Raw genomic sequence first — 18540 nt, forward strand, 5'->3', positions numbered from 1 at the left:
TTAAGAACTTGAGACTAGAAAGCCAATGACTACACAGGTAAAATTTCAGAGTATGGAGAAAGTCAGGATCCACCTACCTCGCAGAGACCACTCGGACGATATCTCTCAGGTTCAGCTTGACAGAAGATGTAAGAACATACGCCTCATCTATCGTGGGCTCCTTGTCTCCCACTGAAATCCAGTAGCCTTCCACCTGGATAAGTCGACCGCCTTTTGGTTCTGGAATAGGCTAAAGACACAAAAGTTAGAGACGTAATCCGTTTCAGGGCAACTTTAAGGATAAAGTTGGAAAAGCTGTCACCAGGAATGCTGGTTCCCTTGTTTTTGATGCTTTCAAACACTAAATCTCTGAGATACAGGGGGGGTCAAACGGCAGTTAGGACAGAGAAGGGACCACTATGACAAGAATAGTTGGAAATGAACACTCTGGACAAAGAAAGGAATATACATGATAACCTTTCAGTATCTGGAGAGGAAAAGAGGGATGGGGATGACACAGGGAGAGGGAGGGAGAAGGGGAGGGAGAGGAAAAGGAAGGGGGTGGGAGAGGGAGGGAAAGAGAGAGAAAAAGAGGGGGGGAGGGGAGGAAATGCCTAACATGAAGGCAGAATGAGGGAGGGGCACAGGAAGGAAATGAGGTGGAAAATGTACACTGCTAAAGGGATAGGTACTGGAACATTATACGAGTGAAACTCATTCATGAAAGACTTTGTAACAGTATATCTCACTGTCAATTTAAAAAAATAAATTCAAAACATTAATAAATAAAACTCAAGAGATTTCAAAGGTAATGAAAATTACAACAACAAAGCACAAAATGGTGACATGGATTGGCTTTTAAATTCACATATGGGGCCAGAGAAATAGTACACAGGGTAGGGAGTTTGCCCTACAAAAGGCCAACCCAGATTCAATCCCCAGTACCCCATATGGTCCCCTGTGCCTGCCAGGACTGATTCCTGAAAACAGAGCCAGTAAGTCCTGAGCAATGCTGAGTCTGGTCCCATGCCTCCAAAAAACAAAAGAAAATAAAAAAAAAAAAAATTCAAGTAGGTGAGTTTGGGTGGAAAATTTTGTTTTGGGGTCAATACTCAGGGTTATTCCTGGCACTCAGCGATACTCAGGGTTATTCCTGGCACTGCACTCAGGAATAACTCCTGGCAGGGCTCAAAGGACCATATAGGATACTGGGAATGGAACTTGGGGCAGCTGCATGCAAGGCAAATGCCCTACACGCTGTACTATAAAGTACATGTAGAAATTTAATAAAGGAGCTATCGATAGGCTATGAATTTCCATAGAAAAATATTACTGGTGAATTTCACAATCTAAGATGCCACAAATACTCAATTTTTTTGCAGATTGCGTTTTCAGAATTAGAAATTTCATGTAAGAAAAATCCTTTTTAAAAAGCTAGAGATCTGATTAATCTAGTTTTTTAACTTATGTTAAACAAGTTAGGAGATAAAGGAACATACCTGCTTCAGAAGACTTTTAACATTGCCAGAAAGAATGTGTTGACAAATGAGCTTCTGAACCACTGGGTGTGATGCCCTGTCAAGCTGTGTTAAGAAACCCAGACAAAAGCCCTAGGGGGGAAAAGGCACAAAAACACAAATACACATCACATGGATTACTCTTCTATAATAAGACCAACTTATTTTTACTTAGGGGTGATGTCAGTTTCCAAAACAACTATGAAATGTGGGATCCAAGGGTAGAAACCCAACAGGGTAGAACTGTATAAAATAATGAAATACTGAGTCATATGTACATGACTCTGTGAAAGTAGACAGAAAGGCATAAGTATCACCTTCCCTCCTTTCTCTTATACTCAAGCATCCCCGAGCAGGCTCCTATTCACCCGTAATGCAGACAGACCTCATAGAGCGAGCGCTGGATGCTGCCACACGGATTAGAGGCTGCAAATCGCAGGGCACGGCAGAGTGTCCGAAGGCTGTAGTGAGGTCTATGCCCAGTCCCATCCACCAATTTTGTTCCAGACTCTTTACGCACAGAGGTGTAGAAGCTGCAACAGGGGTTAAGTTTAGGCAAGTTTATTACTGAATATGTATTCATTATCTACCTGTTGTTGTTTGCATTTCTCTACAAAAGGTCCAAAAGAAATTTTATAGACCAGATGGCCCAGCTTACACACAAAGTCCTAGAGCAAGGATCAAACCTTGCAAAATGTTTTTAGGTAGTACCAGAGATTAAATTGAGGATCTCACATAGGTACCACTGAGCTATGTCACCAGCCTCAGACCTTTTTTGAGTCTACTTTTTTTCATACACACTTCTTTTGAAAAATCTTTATTTTTCTTTGAAAATAAAGATAAGTTGATTCTGGAAAATTAGAAATTCAAGATACAATTCCTCCAGCAAAAAAAGTATTGATTAAAAAAAATAAAGTATTATGTAGCTGTTAGAAAAGATGAAGTCATGAAATTTACATACAAGTGGTACTTCATGGAAAGTATCATGTTAAGCGAAATGAGTCAGAAAGAACGGGATAGACACAGAAAGATTGCATTCATCTGGGGAACATAAAGTAACAAAATGGGAGACTAACACCCAGGAGTGGCCGAGATTAGTACCAGGAATTTTGCTCCTTGACTTGGAGACCAGCCACACGTGCTAGGGGAAAAGGAAGCTCAGATAGAGAAGGGAGAACCAAATAAAGGGTGTTGGGAGGATCCTCCCAGGGTGGGAGAAGCATGCTGAAAGTAGACTATAGGCCAAACATGATTGCCACCCAATGCCTCTCTTGCAAACCACAGGACCCAAAAGGAGAGAGAACAAAAGGGAATGCCCTGGGACTGGAGCAATAGCACAGCGGGTAGGGCGTCTGCCTTGCACGCAGCAGCCCTGGGTTGGATTCCCAGCATCCCATATGGTCCCCTGAGCACCGCCAGGAGTAACTCCTGAGCGCAGAGCCAGGAGTAACCCCTGTGCATCGCCAGGTGTGACCCAAAAAGCAAAAAAAAAAAAAAAAAAAAGGAATGCCCTGCCACAGAAGCAGGGTGGGATGGGCGGACGGGGAGTGGGAGGGATGCTGAGACCCGTGGTGGTGGAGGATGGGCGCTGGTGGAGGGATGGGTACTTGATCATTATATAATTGAAACCCAAGCACAAAAATGTATAAGTCTATAACTGTACCTCAGGGTGTTTCACTAATAAACAAAATTAAAAAATAATAAAAGTATTGATTGAGAAAGGTAAAAAACTCCCAATTCATAAGTAAAAGATGATGAGATGCCAAATCCCTTTTAAATCCCTATGTAATTTACAATAAAAATCCATGTGTAATCTACAATGTTGAGGAATGAGAGCATACAAAAGTCTGTGGTGTTCTGAAATTTTATGGATATAGGTGTAATTTAAAGAGTAACAGGGCAATTGAGAGAGATAAAACAACAGGTAGGCACTTGCCTTGCACATGGCAGACCCAGGTTTGATCCCCTGCATCCCTGTGGTCTCCAAAGCCCACAAGGAGTAACTCCTGAGTGTGGAAATAGGAGTTCCACGGGGTGTGGCTCCAAAAAAAAATTAAGTAAAAAATTAAAAAAAGAAGGGGCCAGAGAAATAGTATAACAGGTAGGGTGCTTGCCTTGCATGCTGCTGACATGAGTTCAATCCCCGGCACGCCACCAGGAGTGATCCCTGAGCGTAAAGCCAAGAGTAAACCCTGAGCACTACCAGATATGGCTCCAAAACAAAATAAAGCAACAAAATTTGACATGAAGATGTGATGGTCATTATTACTAACACCACGTAGTTTAGAATTCCCAAAAATGGCAAGGTGAAAGAAGTTTCAGACTAAATAATGAAGTACAAGAAATTAAAATATTCATCACATTCATGAGCTGTCATCACAGCCTATCAATGTGTTTCAGATGAAATCCAGTCAATTGCCCAAATGGTATTGACTGTAGTCCTGTGCACGTGGCCAAGTGAGGAAGAGGATAGGGTGTGGTGTGCACATTTGTGTATGGGGGGTGAGCGTGGGGCAGGGCATGCAGAAGGGGTATGTCAGAGTGGGAGGGATTTTGCCAGGACAGAATCCCAAGCGGCATTAGCAACATACCCAGCTTGTATGGTAGCCTGCCTTTCCTTCTTTGCTTCCTTCCTTCCTTCCCTCTTTTTCTTCCTTTCCTTTCTTCTTTCCTCCCTACCTCCCTCTATTCCTGCCTCCAATCCTTCATGAAACATATCCGCAGTTCAGAAACTGTTTTCACGCATGGAACCTGTCCTATTCGCTTTTTTCCAAGACCAACTGCTTGGTCAACACAGAACAGAGCTAGAGCTCTAGCTATCTACATGCATTTCAACTGCACATTAACTTTGTGCAAGCACTGCTGGCTAACAAAAGGACTCCAACAATGATTTCAGGAGGAACCTCTCAAATGGTGCTTGAGGACCAGGGAGTCACTCCTGGGATAGAGGGTCTGGCAGTGCTGGTGCCCAAGGGAGCTGCAGGCTACTAGCACTATACCCAGCAGGGCTAAGGGGCCAGAGGTGGGTACCATGAAGTGCCAGGAGAGATCCCCTGTTCCAACTCAGAACACACTGTGGTAAGTCAATTCACAGCACACTAAGTACATTCCTTGGCTGAGCCTAGGACTCCGAGGCACTGCCTGCCCTGCCTGTATGAACGACATACCAGGTGCCATCCCTGCTCCCAGAGACACTCGCAAACGGAAAACATGGTCCCAGCCACTGAACCTCCATCTGCTTTATGTATTATGGCTCTTCACTGACCACAAAGAGTACATATTTCCATATTTGTAAGTTAGTTTCCCTCTCAACTTAAAGCTGCACTGTAGCACTACAGCACTGTCCTCCCATTGTTTATCGATTTGCTCAAGCAGGCACCAGTAATGTCTCCCAACAAATTGTGAAACTTGTTGTTACTGTTTTTGGCATATCGAATATGCCACGGGGAGCTTGCCAGGCTTTGCTGTGCGGGCGGGATACTCTGAGTAGCTGGCCGGGCTCTCTGAGAGAGGCGGAGGAATGACTTAAAGCTGTTCTCAATAACAGGAACTGTCTAAAGCTATACAAGAATAGAAACTGTCTGCCATATGTCATCTAGTACCTGAGCACTTGATAACAATTTGTAAAAAGAGCAAGGAACAGGCTGGGAGAGAATTCACAGAGCTACAGTACATCTGCATGCGAGAGTTGAGTTCTGGGTTACACACAGTATCTGGGATACACATAGTATCCTAAGCACTTTTGAGTTGGCAACCCCCACCACTATGGCAATGCCAGGTGTAATCCTCAAATTTAAAAACTTTTAAAAGGGAACAGAGCGATAGACAGCAGGCAGGGCACTTGCCTTGCACACAGCCAACCCAGGTTCAGTTCCAGGACCCTGTATTGTCCCCCAAGCGTGCCAGGAGTGATTCCTGGGCATGGGGTGTGGCCCCCCAAAAAAACAAAATACACAAAAAAGGGAACAAACCACAAAATGCGATGTAAAACTGTATTCTACTTCTAAACCTTACTTTCTGGAGGACACAAAATTAACTGAAATTTCTATAATGCATGAATTTGTTTCTTACAAAACTAATACTACAAAATACAGGTTGCCTAATACAAAAGAATGCACCCATTCCATATAGCATTACAAAACCCTAGTGTGTATGTGCTGAGAGGGGGTACGGGATGTAGGGATGACTAAAATTAAAATTAAAGATCTACTTTCCTCAGCAGAATTGGTACACACAAACCTGATACATTTTTATCAGCCTCTACTTCCACTATATCCAAGAAATCTACCGTGTAAATTGCAAAATGTATGATTTCATCAAAACAGATCAAAGCCACTTACTATCTTCTTCGGCTATTCAAATGATTAGCTGTGACCTTAGAAGTATTTAGCAAAGCATCACCTAACAATTATAAATTCCCTTAGGTAGCCATTCATAACTTTCTATCTAGATTTCCTGGAAAAAAACTCCAATGTATTCAAAAGGTTCCAACTCAACTTGAAAACAGAAACCTGAGATCAGAGAACAGCACACAGCTTTGTGTGCGACCGACCCGGTTTGGATCCCCGGGATCCCATGTGGTCCCCCGAGCAGTGGACAGGAGTAATTCCTGAGTATAGAGCCAGGAGTAACCCGAGTGTCACCAGATGTGCGCTACCCCCCAAATATCAGTTTTCTATAGTCAGAATCAAAAAGGGAACAATACAGATGCATGACATGAAGTACACAATTACGTTCAGTGGAAAAATTCATAAACACACACCAAAAAAAGAACCTACTTTATGATTCCCTGGACTGTGTTCTTGTTCATATTCAACCCTCTCAGATAATCCAAAATAAGAATTTGTAAGTCTTCTTTACTTTCCAATTCTTCTACATAAAGTTCTGTGAACCTGTAAGACAATTATTATGTTAACAAAAAATATAGCCATTCTAATAAAAAATATAAAACCAAGGGAATTACACAGTCATTTCAACTGCTGATAATATAAAATATAAACTTTCAGTACCAGGGAGATTTTACAGTGGCTGTCTTGCACATGGCTGACATAGGGTATCCCCAAGCACTGCCATGAGTGATCCCTGAGCACAGAGCTGGAAGTAAGCCCTGAGTCCCACTGGGTGTAGCCCAAAATCCAAAATATTAAAGTGAAATATAAACTGTCAGCTTAAGATGCAAACTGTCCATAATGAAACAGATCATGTAATTATTATTACTTCTATACAATTATTACTTCCATACAATTCAATCTTCAATGCATAGTATTTTGTAAAATTAATTTAAAAACATGCTTTAATACTCATTTTCAGAATGTTTTTTCTTTTGTTTTTTTGGGCCCCCGCTGATGATGCTCAGGACTCTGCTTCTGGCTCTGCACTCAGGGATCACTTCTAGCAGTGTATGGGGGTATAGTATAGGGTGCCAGAATGAACTTGGGTGTGTAAGATTCTACCCACTATACAAACTCTCCAGCCCCTCATTTTCTGATTTTTTATGCTAAGTGCATGTGATTTTTTTTTAAAAAGGTAACAACAAGAACCCCTTATCATCAAAAGAAAATGCATGCTCTCGTCTCTGAAAATTTTCTAAAATACCACTATTACTGTTATGGGGCTAGATCAATAGTATAGCAAGTAGCACTCTTGACATCCATACAGCTGACCTCGGTTCAATCCCTGGTACCCCATATGAACCCCAGGAGTAATTCTGGAGTTCAGAGCCAGGAGCAAACCCTGCACATTGCCAGATATGGCCCTAAAACAAAGCAAAAACCCTTATTACTCTTATAATAATGAAAGGGAAAAGCAACAATCTTTAACACTTTTAAAACGAAATAATTTTAGGGATCAAAGTGGTAGGACAGCAAGCAGGAGGCTAGTCTTGCCTGCCACCTACTCAGGTTTGATCCCTGGCACCTTATATGGTCCTAAGTCCGCCAGGAGTGATCCCCGAGCAGAGCCAGAAGGAAGCCCTAAGCACCACCAGGTGTGACTCAACAACCCACTCAAAAAAAATTTATTTTAATCTAAGTACATGCTCTGCCTGCACAAGGCATGAGTTCAAACCAATAAAACCAAGTGTGTGCATGACAATATATATCCAAGCTCCCGAGAGCTCAGAGCCAGAAGAAGGGCATGGATATCACCAGTTTGGTCCTAAAACAAACAGAAAGGCCCCCAGAGCATAATAATAGAAAGCGAGGGGTTGGAGAGATAGCACAGTGGGTAAGGCGATTGCCTTGCACGCAGCCGACCTGGGTTCGATTCCCAGCATCCCATATGGTCCCCTGAGCACCGCCAGGAGTAACTCCTGAGTGCAGAGCCAGGAGTAACCCCTGTGCATCGCCGGGTGTGACCCCCCAAAAATATAGAAAGCAAGCACGTTGTATAATCCTCAAGTTAACCAATCAATTCAATTCAAAAAGGAAACTGAAAATTCAATTTAAAAAGAAAGAAAATTAAAAATTCAACAAAATGTTGCCAACTATAAAGAGACCATTGATCTTATCCAAAATCCACACACATAAAATACGAACAGCTAAGTAACTCGCTCTTACCTGTTGGTACTGAGAGGGATACAGCTCAGTGGCAGAGTGCCTACCTCCAATGTGTGATGTAAAAGCTCTATCCCAGGCATTGGTCCATGCCAGGTGTGATTCAGGCAGTATATGATGCTGGCACACCACAACCAAGTGTGTGCAAACAACACAACTGAAAAGTGTGATCCCTGAGGAGCACTGTATCTTTGAGCAAGGCACCCACATGTGCAACCAAGCATATAACCCCCCAGCCATCAAAGCACCAGTAATAGGGCCAGAGAAATAGTTTAGTGGGTAGGGTGTTTGCCTTGCACAAGGCTGACCCAGATTCAATGTCTGGCATCCCATACAGTCCCCGAGTATAACTACTGAGTGGAGAGCCAGGAGTAAACCTGAGCATTGCTGGGTATGACACCCCCCCACCAAAAAAAAAGAAAAAAACAACACAGCATCAATAACAGACAGAAAGGAGAGGAAGCAAAATGCCTGGAATTTGGGGGAAAAAAAAAAAGAAGAAGAAGAAATCTAATGTTCAAAAGAGGAGAGGGAGAGAGGTACACACCTTCCACTGAGGCAAATTATGTGTGTGGATGTGGGAGCGGTGGGTGATGGGAGACACTCAGGACACTGTTGGAGGGAAAAACTGTTATGACTGAAACCTAATCATGAACAGCTTTGAAAGGGTTTATTCCACCAGTGATTCAATATATATATATAGACACATATATATGTATGTATTGGGACAATATATATCCAAGATTAACTTAGTCCCTAATAGCACTGTAGCACAGTCTTCCTACTGTTGATCGATTTGCTCAAGCAGGCACCAGTAATGTCTCCATTGTGAGATTTGTTGTTACTGTTTTTCCATATCGAATAAGCCACGGGGAGCTTGCCAGGCTCTGCTGTGTAGGTGGGATACTCTTGGTAACTTGCCGGGCTCTCCGAGAGGAACAGAGGAACCGAACCCGGGTCGGCTGCGTGCAAGGAAAATGCCCTACCCACTTGTGCTACTGCTCCGGCCCAGTCCCTAAAATGTACACATATTAGCCACAAGGGAACTTTTTGTTTTATACAATATCCATGTGTCACCAATTATCTCATTAACAACCTAAAGGGAAAATTTCTTATGTTCTGAATTTTCCCACATTGCTACCACGTACAGAAAGTAGATGAATCTGGGGCAGAATGGTATCACCGCAGGGCGCTCGAATTGCAAGCAGCTAGCCCAGGTTTGATCCCTGGCATTCCATATGGTCCCTGAGCACTACTAGGGGTGATCCTGTATCATGGAGCCAGGAGTAAATCCTGAACACTGCCAGGCATGATCAAGAAATCAATTTAGGAAAAAAAGAAAAAGAAGTAGATTGAAAGAGACAAGATGAGAAGACTAAGGTTCTTTTATCAAAGAGGTCCAACACTTTTAAAGTTACAAAGTCTGGTTGTATTAATAGTTCCAATCAATAAAGAGAAGCTTTGGGAAAGGAATGTTGCTCTCACCTGTTTCTGATTCCTGGAGGGAGATTTCTTTTACCCACATCCGTTGCTGGATTCATGCAGGCAAATAGACGGAAGTCGGGGTGCCGCAACAGTGGTTCTATAAGAGAACATTATAATTCTCAGCAAAGTGAGTCTTATCAAGGGCAGAGCCTCAGGTTTCTAGGGAGGAACAGACTGTGGGGCACCCAGAGTGAACAACCATGCCTCGAGCTGGGCGAGGCGGGCACTGGCTGTGCGCCTGCTCCGAAACCCCATGAACTCACATGCAGACCTACAACTTCATTTTCTGCATTTCCATCAATTACTTTCTAATCATCTCTTCACAGATGTACATTTTGTCACTAAGTGTGCAAGTGCCTCACACATTACTCAAATGCCTTGACGAAAAGTCTTCCTCTTCCAGAGAGAGAGAAGAGAGGTGCCTGCCATAAAGGAAGGCTGGGTGGGGCGTGGATTGAAGGGGTGGGAGGGAAACTGGGAGCACTGGTGCTGCGAAATTACACAGGTGGAGGGATGGGTGCTGGAACACTGTATGACTGAAACACAACCATGAACAATTTTGTAATGCTCTATCTCATGGTGATTCAATAAAACAAAAAGTCTTCCTCTTCCTGGCAAACCTCTACAGAAACTCAGCTAAAATCATTATCTAAGAAATGAACTCATCCCACTTAACCAAATTAACTCAATTAGGAGGCCCAACTGATCTTCTTAACCAAAAGGATCTTGACCTAACGATAAAAGCCTTGGTTCCAACTCAAACCCCCAAGGGGCTCCCGTGCTACCTGTGTCTCCTCGATCCAGCAGTACCAGGGAGCCCGATGAGCCTTCAAGTAAGCCACTCAGACATTCTAACGTTTCTGGAGCAGCCAGATTAATCTCATCCAAGAGGATCCACTCCCCTTTTTTAACAGCCTGAACTAACGTACCCTAGAAGAAGATAAAGTGAAATGTTAAGGAGCCCTTTCAAACACACAGTAAGAGTAGAGTCAGGAGGGGTAGCGCAGAGTTCCTCTCTTTAAGGTACATACGCTTAAAATGCCAACTGGTTCCAGAGGACTCCTGGGTGTGGCCCAAAGTAAAACAGCCGAACTGTCACCAGCTGATTACCAGAGTCAGATCTAGTTTTTCTCTAATATCCAAAAGGATGAGGGTAGTATGTGTGAACCCAACAGTGAAATACGTTTCTTCCAAATGAGTGTTAGAGCAACCAGTGGGGAGACACTGTCTGCTCAAAGAAGACATATTGACAGTGGTGGGGGATGGGGAACTGACGTTATTTCTCCTGAAAAGGAGACAGTAAGTCGACTTACTTTCAGAATGAGGTGGCTTCATTATAGGAATGGTGAGTTAAGATGACTTACAACATGTACAGCTGTCCAACAGCAGGTTGGTTGATTTTTTGGGGGGAGAGGGTGGAGTGGAAGGCGGAGGGTGTTTGGGCCACACCCAGAGGTGCTCAAGGCTTCCCCTGGCTCTGCTCACAGGGATAACTCCTGGCAGGGTTCTGGGGACCATATGGGGATCGAAATCATGTCAGCAGCATACAAGGTCAGCACCCTACCTGCTGTACTATCATTCTGGCTTCAATAACCGGAGTTGTTAAAAGCACCCAAAATAAATATGGGGTCAGAGTATAGTAAACTCAGATCTAAGCTCAGATTGAGGATAAATCAGTGTGGCATAGTTGTTAAAAACTGGCCTCGGGGCTGGAGCGGTAGCACAGCGGGTAGGGCGTTTGCCTTGCACGCAGCCAATATGGCCGACCCAGGTTCGATTCCCAGCATCCCATATGGTCCTCCGAGCATCGCCAGGAGTAATTCCTGAGTGCATGAGCCAGGACTAACCCCTGAGCATCGCTGGGTGTGACCCAAAGAGGAAAAAAAAAAACTGGCCTCAGCTGCTGAGGAGCAACAACATGAATCTTCCTGTGGTGGAGACCTAGTCTTCCTCAAAGACCTCGTGCACATGCTCTGCACGCAGAAGGCCTAAGTTTCACTGCATGGTTCCCTGAGCACCAGAGTACAGCCCCCAAAACAGAAAAGGGGAAAAGTAAATCCTTATCTCAAGATTAATACTTTTCCCGCAAGTTCAAACTTTAAAGCAATTAAATAAATCACACGCAGAGTGCTACAAGCAATATATTTCTCCTACTGTCTGCAACTGCATCTTAAATAATAAGTATTACGATCTTATAATTTCCATTAAATAAATTTTTTCAAAATCTTCTCCCAAAAGTACTCTTTCACTTGTCAGGAGGTAACAAACAGCAAAGCCTGAAAAACTATCAACATAAAAACATGAATTTTGCACACAAGCAGCATTCCCATTAGGATAATCAAAGCAAAAATACCTCTACAAATGCAAACAATAATGCATTTTCAGTCATTTTCATCTGCTGATGGGCATGGCTGAGTCTAAGACCAAATGCTTCCCATTTCTCTTTCAGAAGCAATCCTACAGGGGAAAAAAATAAACAACAAGGAGTAAGCGTACATGTTGTATTATAACATTTTATTATGCAATCATGTTTTATATATATATACTAAGACATTTATATTGATATACTGTATTATAAAATAAATTACACTATATGCTATTTCAGTACAATACCAATGAGGAACAAAATGGCTGCTTAGAGCACAAGAGACCTTGTTTTCCATCATTTTGATTAAAACCACAATTTCTAAAAAACTAGAACACTTTTAGTTGAGAATTAACATGAAGCTCTTTTTCTAGGGAAATGTGACTTACTGGTCACCAAGTGTTACTTCTACATTTATGTCATACGTCTATGAAAATCCGATCTAAAAATCACAGAAGCATCAACTTCAGAACCACTTGTCTTTGCCCTAAAGCCTAGATAGAGCTGATCTGTGTTGCTTTATATCCCCCCAAATTATTCTCCTAATTCTGTTAACTGAATCCCAATCTCACTCCCCACTGGATCACATTCTTACCAGTTTCACTCTCTTTTCCATCTTTGCTCATGGCCGACTTTTGTACGTGTTGCATTAGTCTAAGAAGATCAAGCCACCGTTTTTGTCTGTAACAGGTCTGAATATGCCCCAAGAAGGTGAAGTTTTGCTTCTTGGAAAAAGTTTGGGCAAAGAGTTCCTCAAATGCTTCCCGGAGGGGTAGCCAGATAAGTTTATGGTCCACTGGTTTATAACTGAAATGGAAGGTCAAAGTAATTCAAAAACTTCTAAAGGTAAGAGAAATTGCAAAGCATTCTCAGGATACGTTTAAAGGCTTCATTTACACACAATGTGTGTGTGTGTGTGTGTGTGTGTGTGTATGCGCGCGTGTATAAGCACACAACGCTCCACCTTTAACAACATGTTAGTGATCTCTTAGAGATAGGCTTTAATGGTCCCCGGGCGAAATACAATAATCTTCACCCTCTTTCCCCAAAGGAAACTTTTTTGGAGCATTTCAGCGGTTTTTGGTTTTTCATAACAATCAAAATAAATTATTTCGGTTCTGCTTTGGGGCAGGGGTGGGGTTCAGGATGGAAATATCCAAAATATGGTAGTGGGAAGGTGCAATGGTGGTGGGATAGGGGTTTGAATATTAAATGTAATCAAACACTGTGAACCACTTTATGAAATAAAAAGATAGCACTGTTGGGGCTGGAGCAATAGCACAGCGGGTAGGGTGTTTGCCTTGCATGCGGCCAACCTGGGTTCAATTCCCAGCATCCCATACGGTCCCTTGAGCACCGCCAGGGGTAATTCCTGAGCGCAGAGCCAGGAGTAGCCCCTGTGCATCGCCAGGTGTGACCCAAAATAAATAAATAAATAAAAAGCACTACAGCACTGTCCTCCCATTGTTCATCAATTTGCTCGAGCGGGCACCAGTAACGTCTCCATCGTGAAACTTCTTGTTACTGTGTTTGGCATAATGAATATATCACAGGTAGCTTGCCAGGCTTTGCCATACAGGCAAGATACTCTCGGTAGCTTGTTGGGCTCTCCAAGAGGAGCGGAGGAACTGAACTCGGCTCGGCAGGGTCAATAAAAAAATAAGAATAGATAAATAAAGGAGAGATGGTATCTACATATTCAAAAGTTATTCAACATATTTCAAGCCATACCCTGCTGGAAGAGACAGGATTTATAACACTCTGGACTTTTTTTTTCAATGCCGCCAACACACAATTAAAAAAGAAAATTCAAAGCCACACTTACCCTCCAAGCAAGTCTGCAGTGTCACTTTGTTGGTTCATATTGACAACCCTCAAACGATGGCCTTGGAAAAGGAAATGGCAACTAGATCACTCTAAATTCTAAAACCCACTGAGATCCTTAACATAACCAGGCAGATGCTGTACTTTGTTTCTATCCAACTGGCAGCCTCATCAACAGTGTTTTACTGGGTCAGCACTGAGCTGACTGAGTGAAGAGAAGATAAAACAATAATAAATGATAAAATTTTGTCCATAATACCCATTTCTTTTGCTACATTTTTTTGGTGGGGAAGGGATGCAGAGTTAGGCTTTAACAGCTGTTTTCTGGGTCAACACCTGATTGTGGACTCATGGATCACTCCTGGCAGTGCTCGGGGAAACAAGACTCAAATCTGGGCCGGCCATATGCAAGGCAAGCACACTATGTGCTGAACTCTCTCCGGCCCTCTGCTGCATTTTTGCTACTAATTACAGAGTGATTGAGTTCATTCTTGTCTATCATTACAAAAAGCGTAAGGCTCGGGTGGTATGCACTGTCCAATGGGAAAGCCCAGTGTGAGCCGAAGTGTACATGGTTTTGCACTTACAAACTCGGACTGAAAAACATTAACAATCTGCTAGCCCTATTTCTTTTCCCAGTAAAATTAATTACATTATTTCCTGGGACACAGACTCCAGGAGTTGGAATCAGGGAAAATAGAGTCACAGGGACCAGAGCAATAGTACAATGGGTAGGGCATTTGCCTTGCATGTGGCCAACCCAGTTGGATCCCCAGCATCCCATATGGTTCCCGGAGCACCACCAGAAGTTAAGTCCCAAATGCAGAGCCAGGAGTAATCCCTGAGCATGACCAGGTGTGACCGCCCCCCCCCAAAAAAAAGAAAAAAAAAAGAGTCAGTGCACTTGGAACAACTTCATTTTCAAACGTGGGAGCGGGGACGGGGTTGGAGGGGTGGGGGGAGACACTCATTGTCTGAACCTGTGCGCAGTCCCTGCTGAAATTACCTGTGACGTGAGCCAAATACTGCACCGTGGATGTCTTGCCAGTGCCCGTCTCCCCCACCAGCAGCACCGGCTCCCCTCTGCTGACACACACGGCGAGCTGCTCAATGAGAACTGAGGAGGGCCGGGTCGCAGCGAAAGTGAGCCTTTCCCTATGAAGGGAAAAGCAGTGAGACAGACTCCACATTTCCCTCGGTGGGGTGCTGTAATGAACCGGGTTTCCCACACTCCACAAGCAGGAATGACAAGACAGCTCAGGACTGGGAGAGAGCTCCAAGGGTGGGTGTTAATGCTCTGCTTGCAGGAGGTCAGAGTTTGATCCTTGGCACAAGCCCTGCACGCTCTGCAGGGAGTTGTCCCTGAGCACCACCAACTATGGCTCCAAACCCAAAATTCAATTAAAAAAAGAAAAAAGACAACTCAGGGTAGTGTCCTTGTGGTCTAACACATGGCTGCCTATAACATGCAACCCACCTTACAAGAGTATCTCCACATCAGTCCTTTTTTTGACTAGGCTCTGGGAATTCCAAATACCAATATTAGCCATCTCTTTTGGCTATGCCATCTCAAGTAAAACACGTAATGTCTCCTAGCCTGTTTCCTCAGGCTATGACTATGAAACTTGATCATTATTAGCTTTAGACGGCAAGCGTGCTGGAGCAATAGCAAAGTGGGTAGGGCATTTGCCTTACATGCAGGTGACCCAGGTTCGATTCCTCCGTCCCTCTCAGAGAGCCCGGCAAGCTACCGAGAGTATCCTACCCGCATGGCAGAGCCTGGCAAGCTCCCCATGGCGTATTCAGTATGCCAAAAACAATATCAAGTCTCACAATGAAGACGTTACTGGTGCCCACTCGAGCAAATCAATGAACGGAGCTTCAGTGCTACAGAGGACAAATGATCTGGACAAAAGCCCTTATCCATCCAGAATCCATGAGTGTAACTTAGAGATTCTTGACAGACATAACTGAGATCAAATAAAATCATACTGAATTGCGTCTTGCAGATCCAGATTAGGGTGGGAAGGTCTTACAACCCATGACTCGTCTCCCTGTTAAGAGTCTGCTGCATGCCAGAGGCCTAGGTTTAATCCCTAGCACCAATGGGAGCAATCCGCGAAAACAAAAAAGTCAGGAGAGGCCACAATCACCCCTGGCTGTGCCCCCCTCACAAGAAGAGATTAATTAAAAAGTTGAGCTGGAGCAATAGTACAGCAGGTAGAGCATTATTTGCCTTGCTTTTGGCCAACTCAAATTTGATACCCGGCATCCTATATGGTCCCCAGAGCCTTCCAGGAGAAATTCCTGAGCACAGAGCCAGAAGTAACCTCTGAGCACCACTGGGTGGGGCCCCAAAACAAAACAAAAATTAAAAACGACATTCAGGGAAGATGGTCATGAGCCATGGAGATAAGCAGCTGCAGGGACAGAGTGGCAAGGCCAGGAAAGGAAGAGATTCTCGAGGCAGGGCTCTGCCAAGCCCAGTTTCAAACTTCCAGCCTCCAGAAATGAGACAGAAGGAACATATGCTGTTTTAAGTCATTGGGCTTATCCAAACCCTTTATGGCTATCTTCTGACACTACAATATTACTTCACACAGTTATCTTAACACCCCCCCCCCAAAAAATCAAGTATAGATCTGTCTATGTGAGGCACATAGTGCTTAATTAATGATTACCAGATCTTAGGATATTATATAGCCCCACCCTTCAGGAATAGACTAGTGCCAGGACTAGACTACAGTTTTTGCCAGGTCCCCAACAACTCCAGAGCTCGAGGATCTCGCACCAGGCTTACCTCTGTATCTGAACAGACTCACTCTGTTTCCTCAGAAGACGCACACGACCCACCTGGACATCTAACTCATTGATGACAATTTCTGGTTTATAAAGCTGACAGAAAAAGTCAGTCTGTGGGAAGAAAAATACTCAGCTAAAACTTCAGATGTTCCCTCACCCACAGAGGCTTCCTGCGAAAGTCACATTTTACAAAAAGTACCTTCTATTTCCATGATAGCAAGTTATAAGACCTTTTAAAAAGTGGTTCTGGAACAAGCAACCAAACCCAACCCAAGTTTCAGAAATGTGAAGGAAATCAGCTTCAGACACAAGGTTTCATTCATGTGCTACTGCTGAGACAGGCTGACAGGCTTAGTCTGTCAGATATGAGCCACAAACATCTCTTCAGGCAATATCATCACCGTTCAGAGTCTCTTCTCTAAAAACACATAATTTTGACATAAAACAAGAAAGGCAAAATGTCCACTGAATCAAAGGAGGGAATACAAAAATGGAAACTGGTTATATTCCTTAAAAATTTTCCAACATCGAAAAGTTTTGTTTTTCACTGAAAAGATGGCTAGAGAGAGTGTACAGGGCTAAAGGGCTTACCTTGGATGTGGCGAACCCCAACTCAACCGAAATCACCACACAGTGCCCTGAGCACCATTGTGAGTAAGCCCCAGGCACAGAGCCTAGAGAAGTCCCTGAGCACGACCAGTATGGCCCCAAAACCCTGGGTGTGTTGTGGCGTGAGGGGAATCTATATCTGCAGCAAGTTACAAATGATCCCAAGACATATCTCCAGTCCTGAATTCCTGGCTCTACAACCTAGAGAATAATGTGTTCACGAAAATATTGGAACAAAGGAAGACTGGGTTCGATCTATGGCGCCACATGGTTCAAGGACCACCAGGTATGTCCTCATTCCATGAATAATATACGTATGAGAAATAGGTCAAATGGGTGCACACATGATTTGCACACAGAAGGTCTGGGTTTGGTCCCCAGCACTGAATGGTTCTCTGGGAGTAAATCCCAAGCACAGAACCTAAGGACAATCAAGTGTGGCCCAAACTTCCCTCAGCCCTCTACACACCCCCCCACCCAAAAAAAAAAAAAACACTGGGGAATGACAGAGGACACAAGGAAACTCATTTGAGGAATCAGGATGTAGGAGTAGTTTAGCAAATTATTTAGGGGCCCGGGAAGATACTGCAGTGGCTAAGGTACTCTCCTTGCACAAAAGACTGGGTTCAATCCCCAATACCACATAAGATTCCCCCGAGCAATGCCAGGCTCTGACCCCTGAGCACAGAGTCAGAAGAATCAACCTGAGTACTGATGGGTGAGGCCCCAAAAATCAAAACTAAGGCAAACAAACAAAAAATATATAGAGGCAGAAAGGCTTTTACATCCATGGAGCAAGAATGGAACTACAACTGCAAAAACTATTCTAAGGCCAAGGATAGAGCTCAGAGGCAGAGCGCTTGATCTGTGACACTGCAAAAATTTGTTAAAAAGCCATTCTAGGTAAGGATGACCAGTAGTTAAGCAAAATATTTTTATTTTTAGCAGGTTTCTTTTCAATAGGGAATTAAAAATGCACAAAATACCTTTTTCTTGGAAATGTTCAATTTACTTCCAATGACTTCTGCCATATTCAGTTTGGTGGTATGTTTAGAAAGCATTGCTGTGAAACAGTCCAGAGCCTATTAAAACAACCAAGAGAAATGCCAGCTTATTTGCAAACAAACTTAACAGAGCAATAGCATCCAAACAACAAGAGGGTGGAAAAAAAATTCAGCATGAACATTTCGGAAAACTAAGAAAACAAGTAAGTTAACAACCCTACATTAGAGGCCAATGTACTAGTACAGAGGGGAGGATGTTCGACTGGCATGAGGCTGACCTGGGGTTCGATCCCCAGCATCCCATATGGTTCTACAAGCTCCACTAGGAGTGATCCTTGGGGTGCCAAGAATGAGCTCCGAGCACTACCAGGTGTGGCCCCAAAGTTAAAAAAAGAAAAGAC

General features: G+C 43.5%; 1 protein-coding gene across 1 annotated transcript in view; it reads right to left on the reverse strand.

The window, feature by feature from the left end:
- MDN1 (midasin AAA ATPase 1) overlaps positions 1-18540 on the reverse strand; it is a 133407-nt gene that overhangs the window by 90612 nt on the left and 24255 nt on the right. Inside the window, exons 12-23 of the mRNA XM_056125352.1 lie at positions 18122-18217; positions 16525-16637; positions 14731-14879; positions 13726-13786; positions 12496-12707; positions 11889-11992; positions 10321-10465; positions 9536-9632; positions 6275-6388; positions 1882-2029; positions 1479-1589; positions 78-229 (exon numbers count right to left, since the gene is read on the reverse strand). Of these exons, the coding sequence (XP_055981327.1) occupies positions 78-229; positions 1479-1589; positions 1882-2029; positions 6275-6388; positions 9536-9632; positions 10321-10465; positions 11889-11992; positions 12496-12707; positions 13726-13786; positions 14731-14879; positions 16525-16637; positions 18122-18217 (1502 nt within the window). The remainder of the gene's footprint in view (positions 1-77; positions 230-1478; positions 1590-1881; positions 2030-6274; positions 6389-9535; positions 9633-10320; positions 10466-11888; positions 11993-12495; positions 12708-13725; positions 13787-14730; positions 14880-16524; positions 16638-18121; positions 18218-18540) is intronic.

The sequence above is a fragment of the Sorex fumeus genome, unplaced genomic scaffold (genome assembly GCF_029834395.1).
Source record: "Sorex fumeus unplaced genomic scaffold, SorFum_2.1 ptg000054l, whole genome shotgun sequence".
Taxonomy (NCBI): Eukaryota; Metazoa; Chordata; class Mammalia; order Eulipotyphla; family Soricidae; genus Sorex; species Sorex fumeus.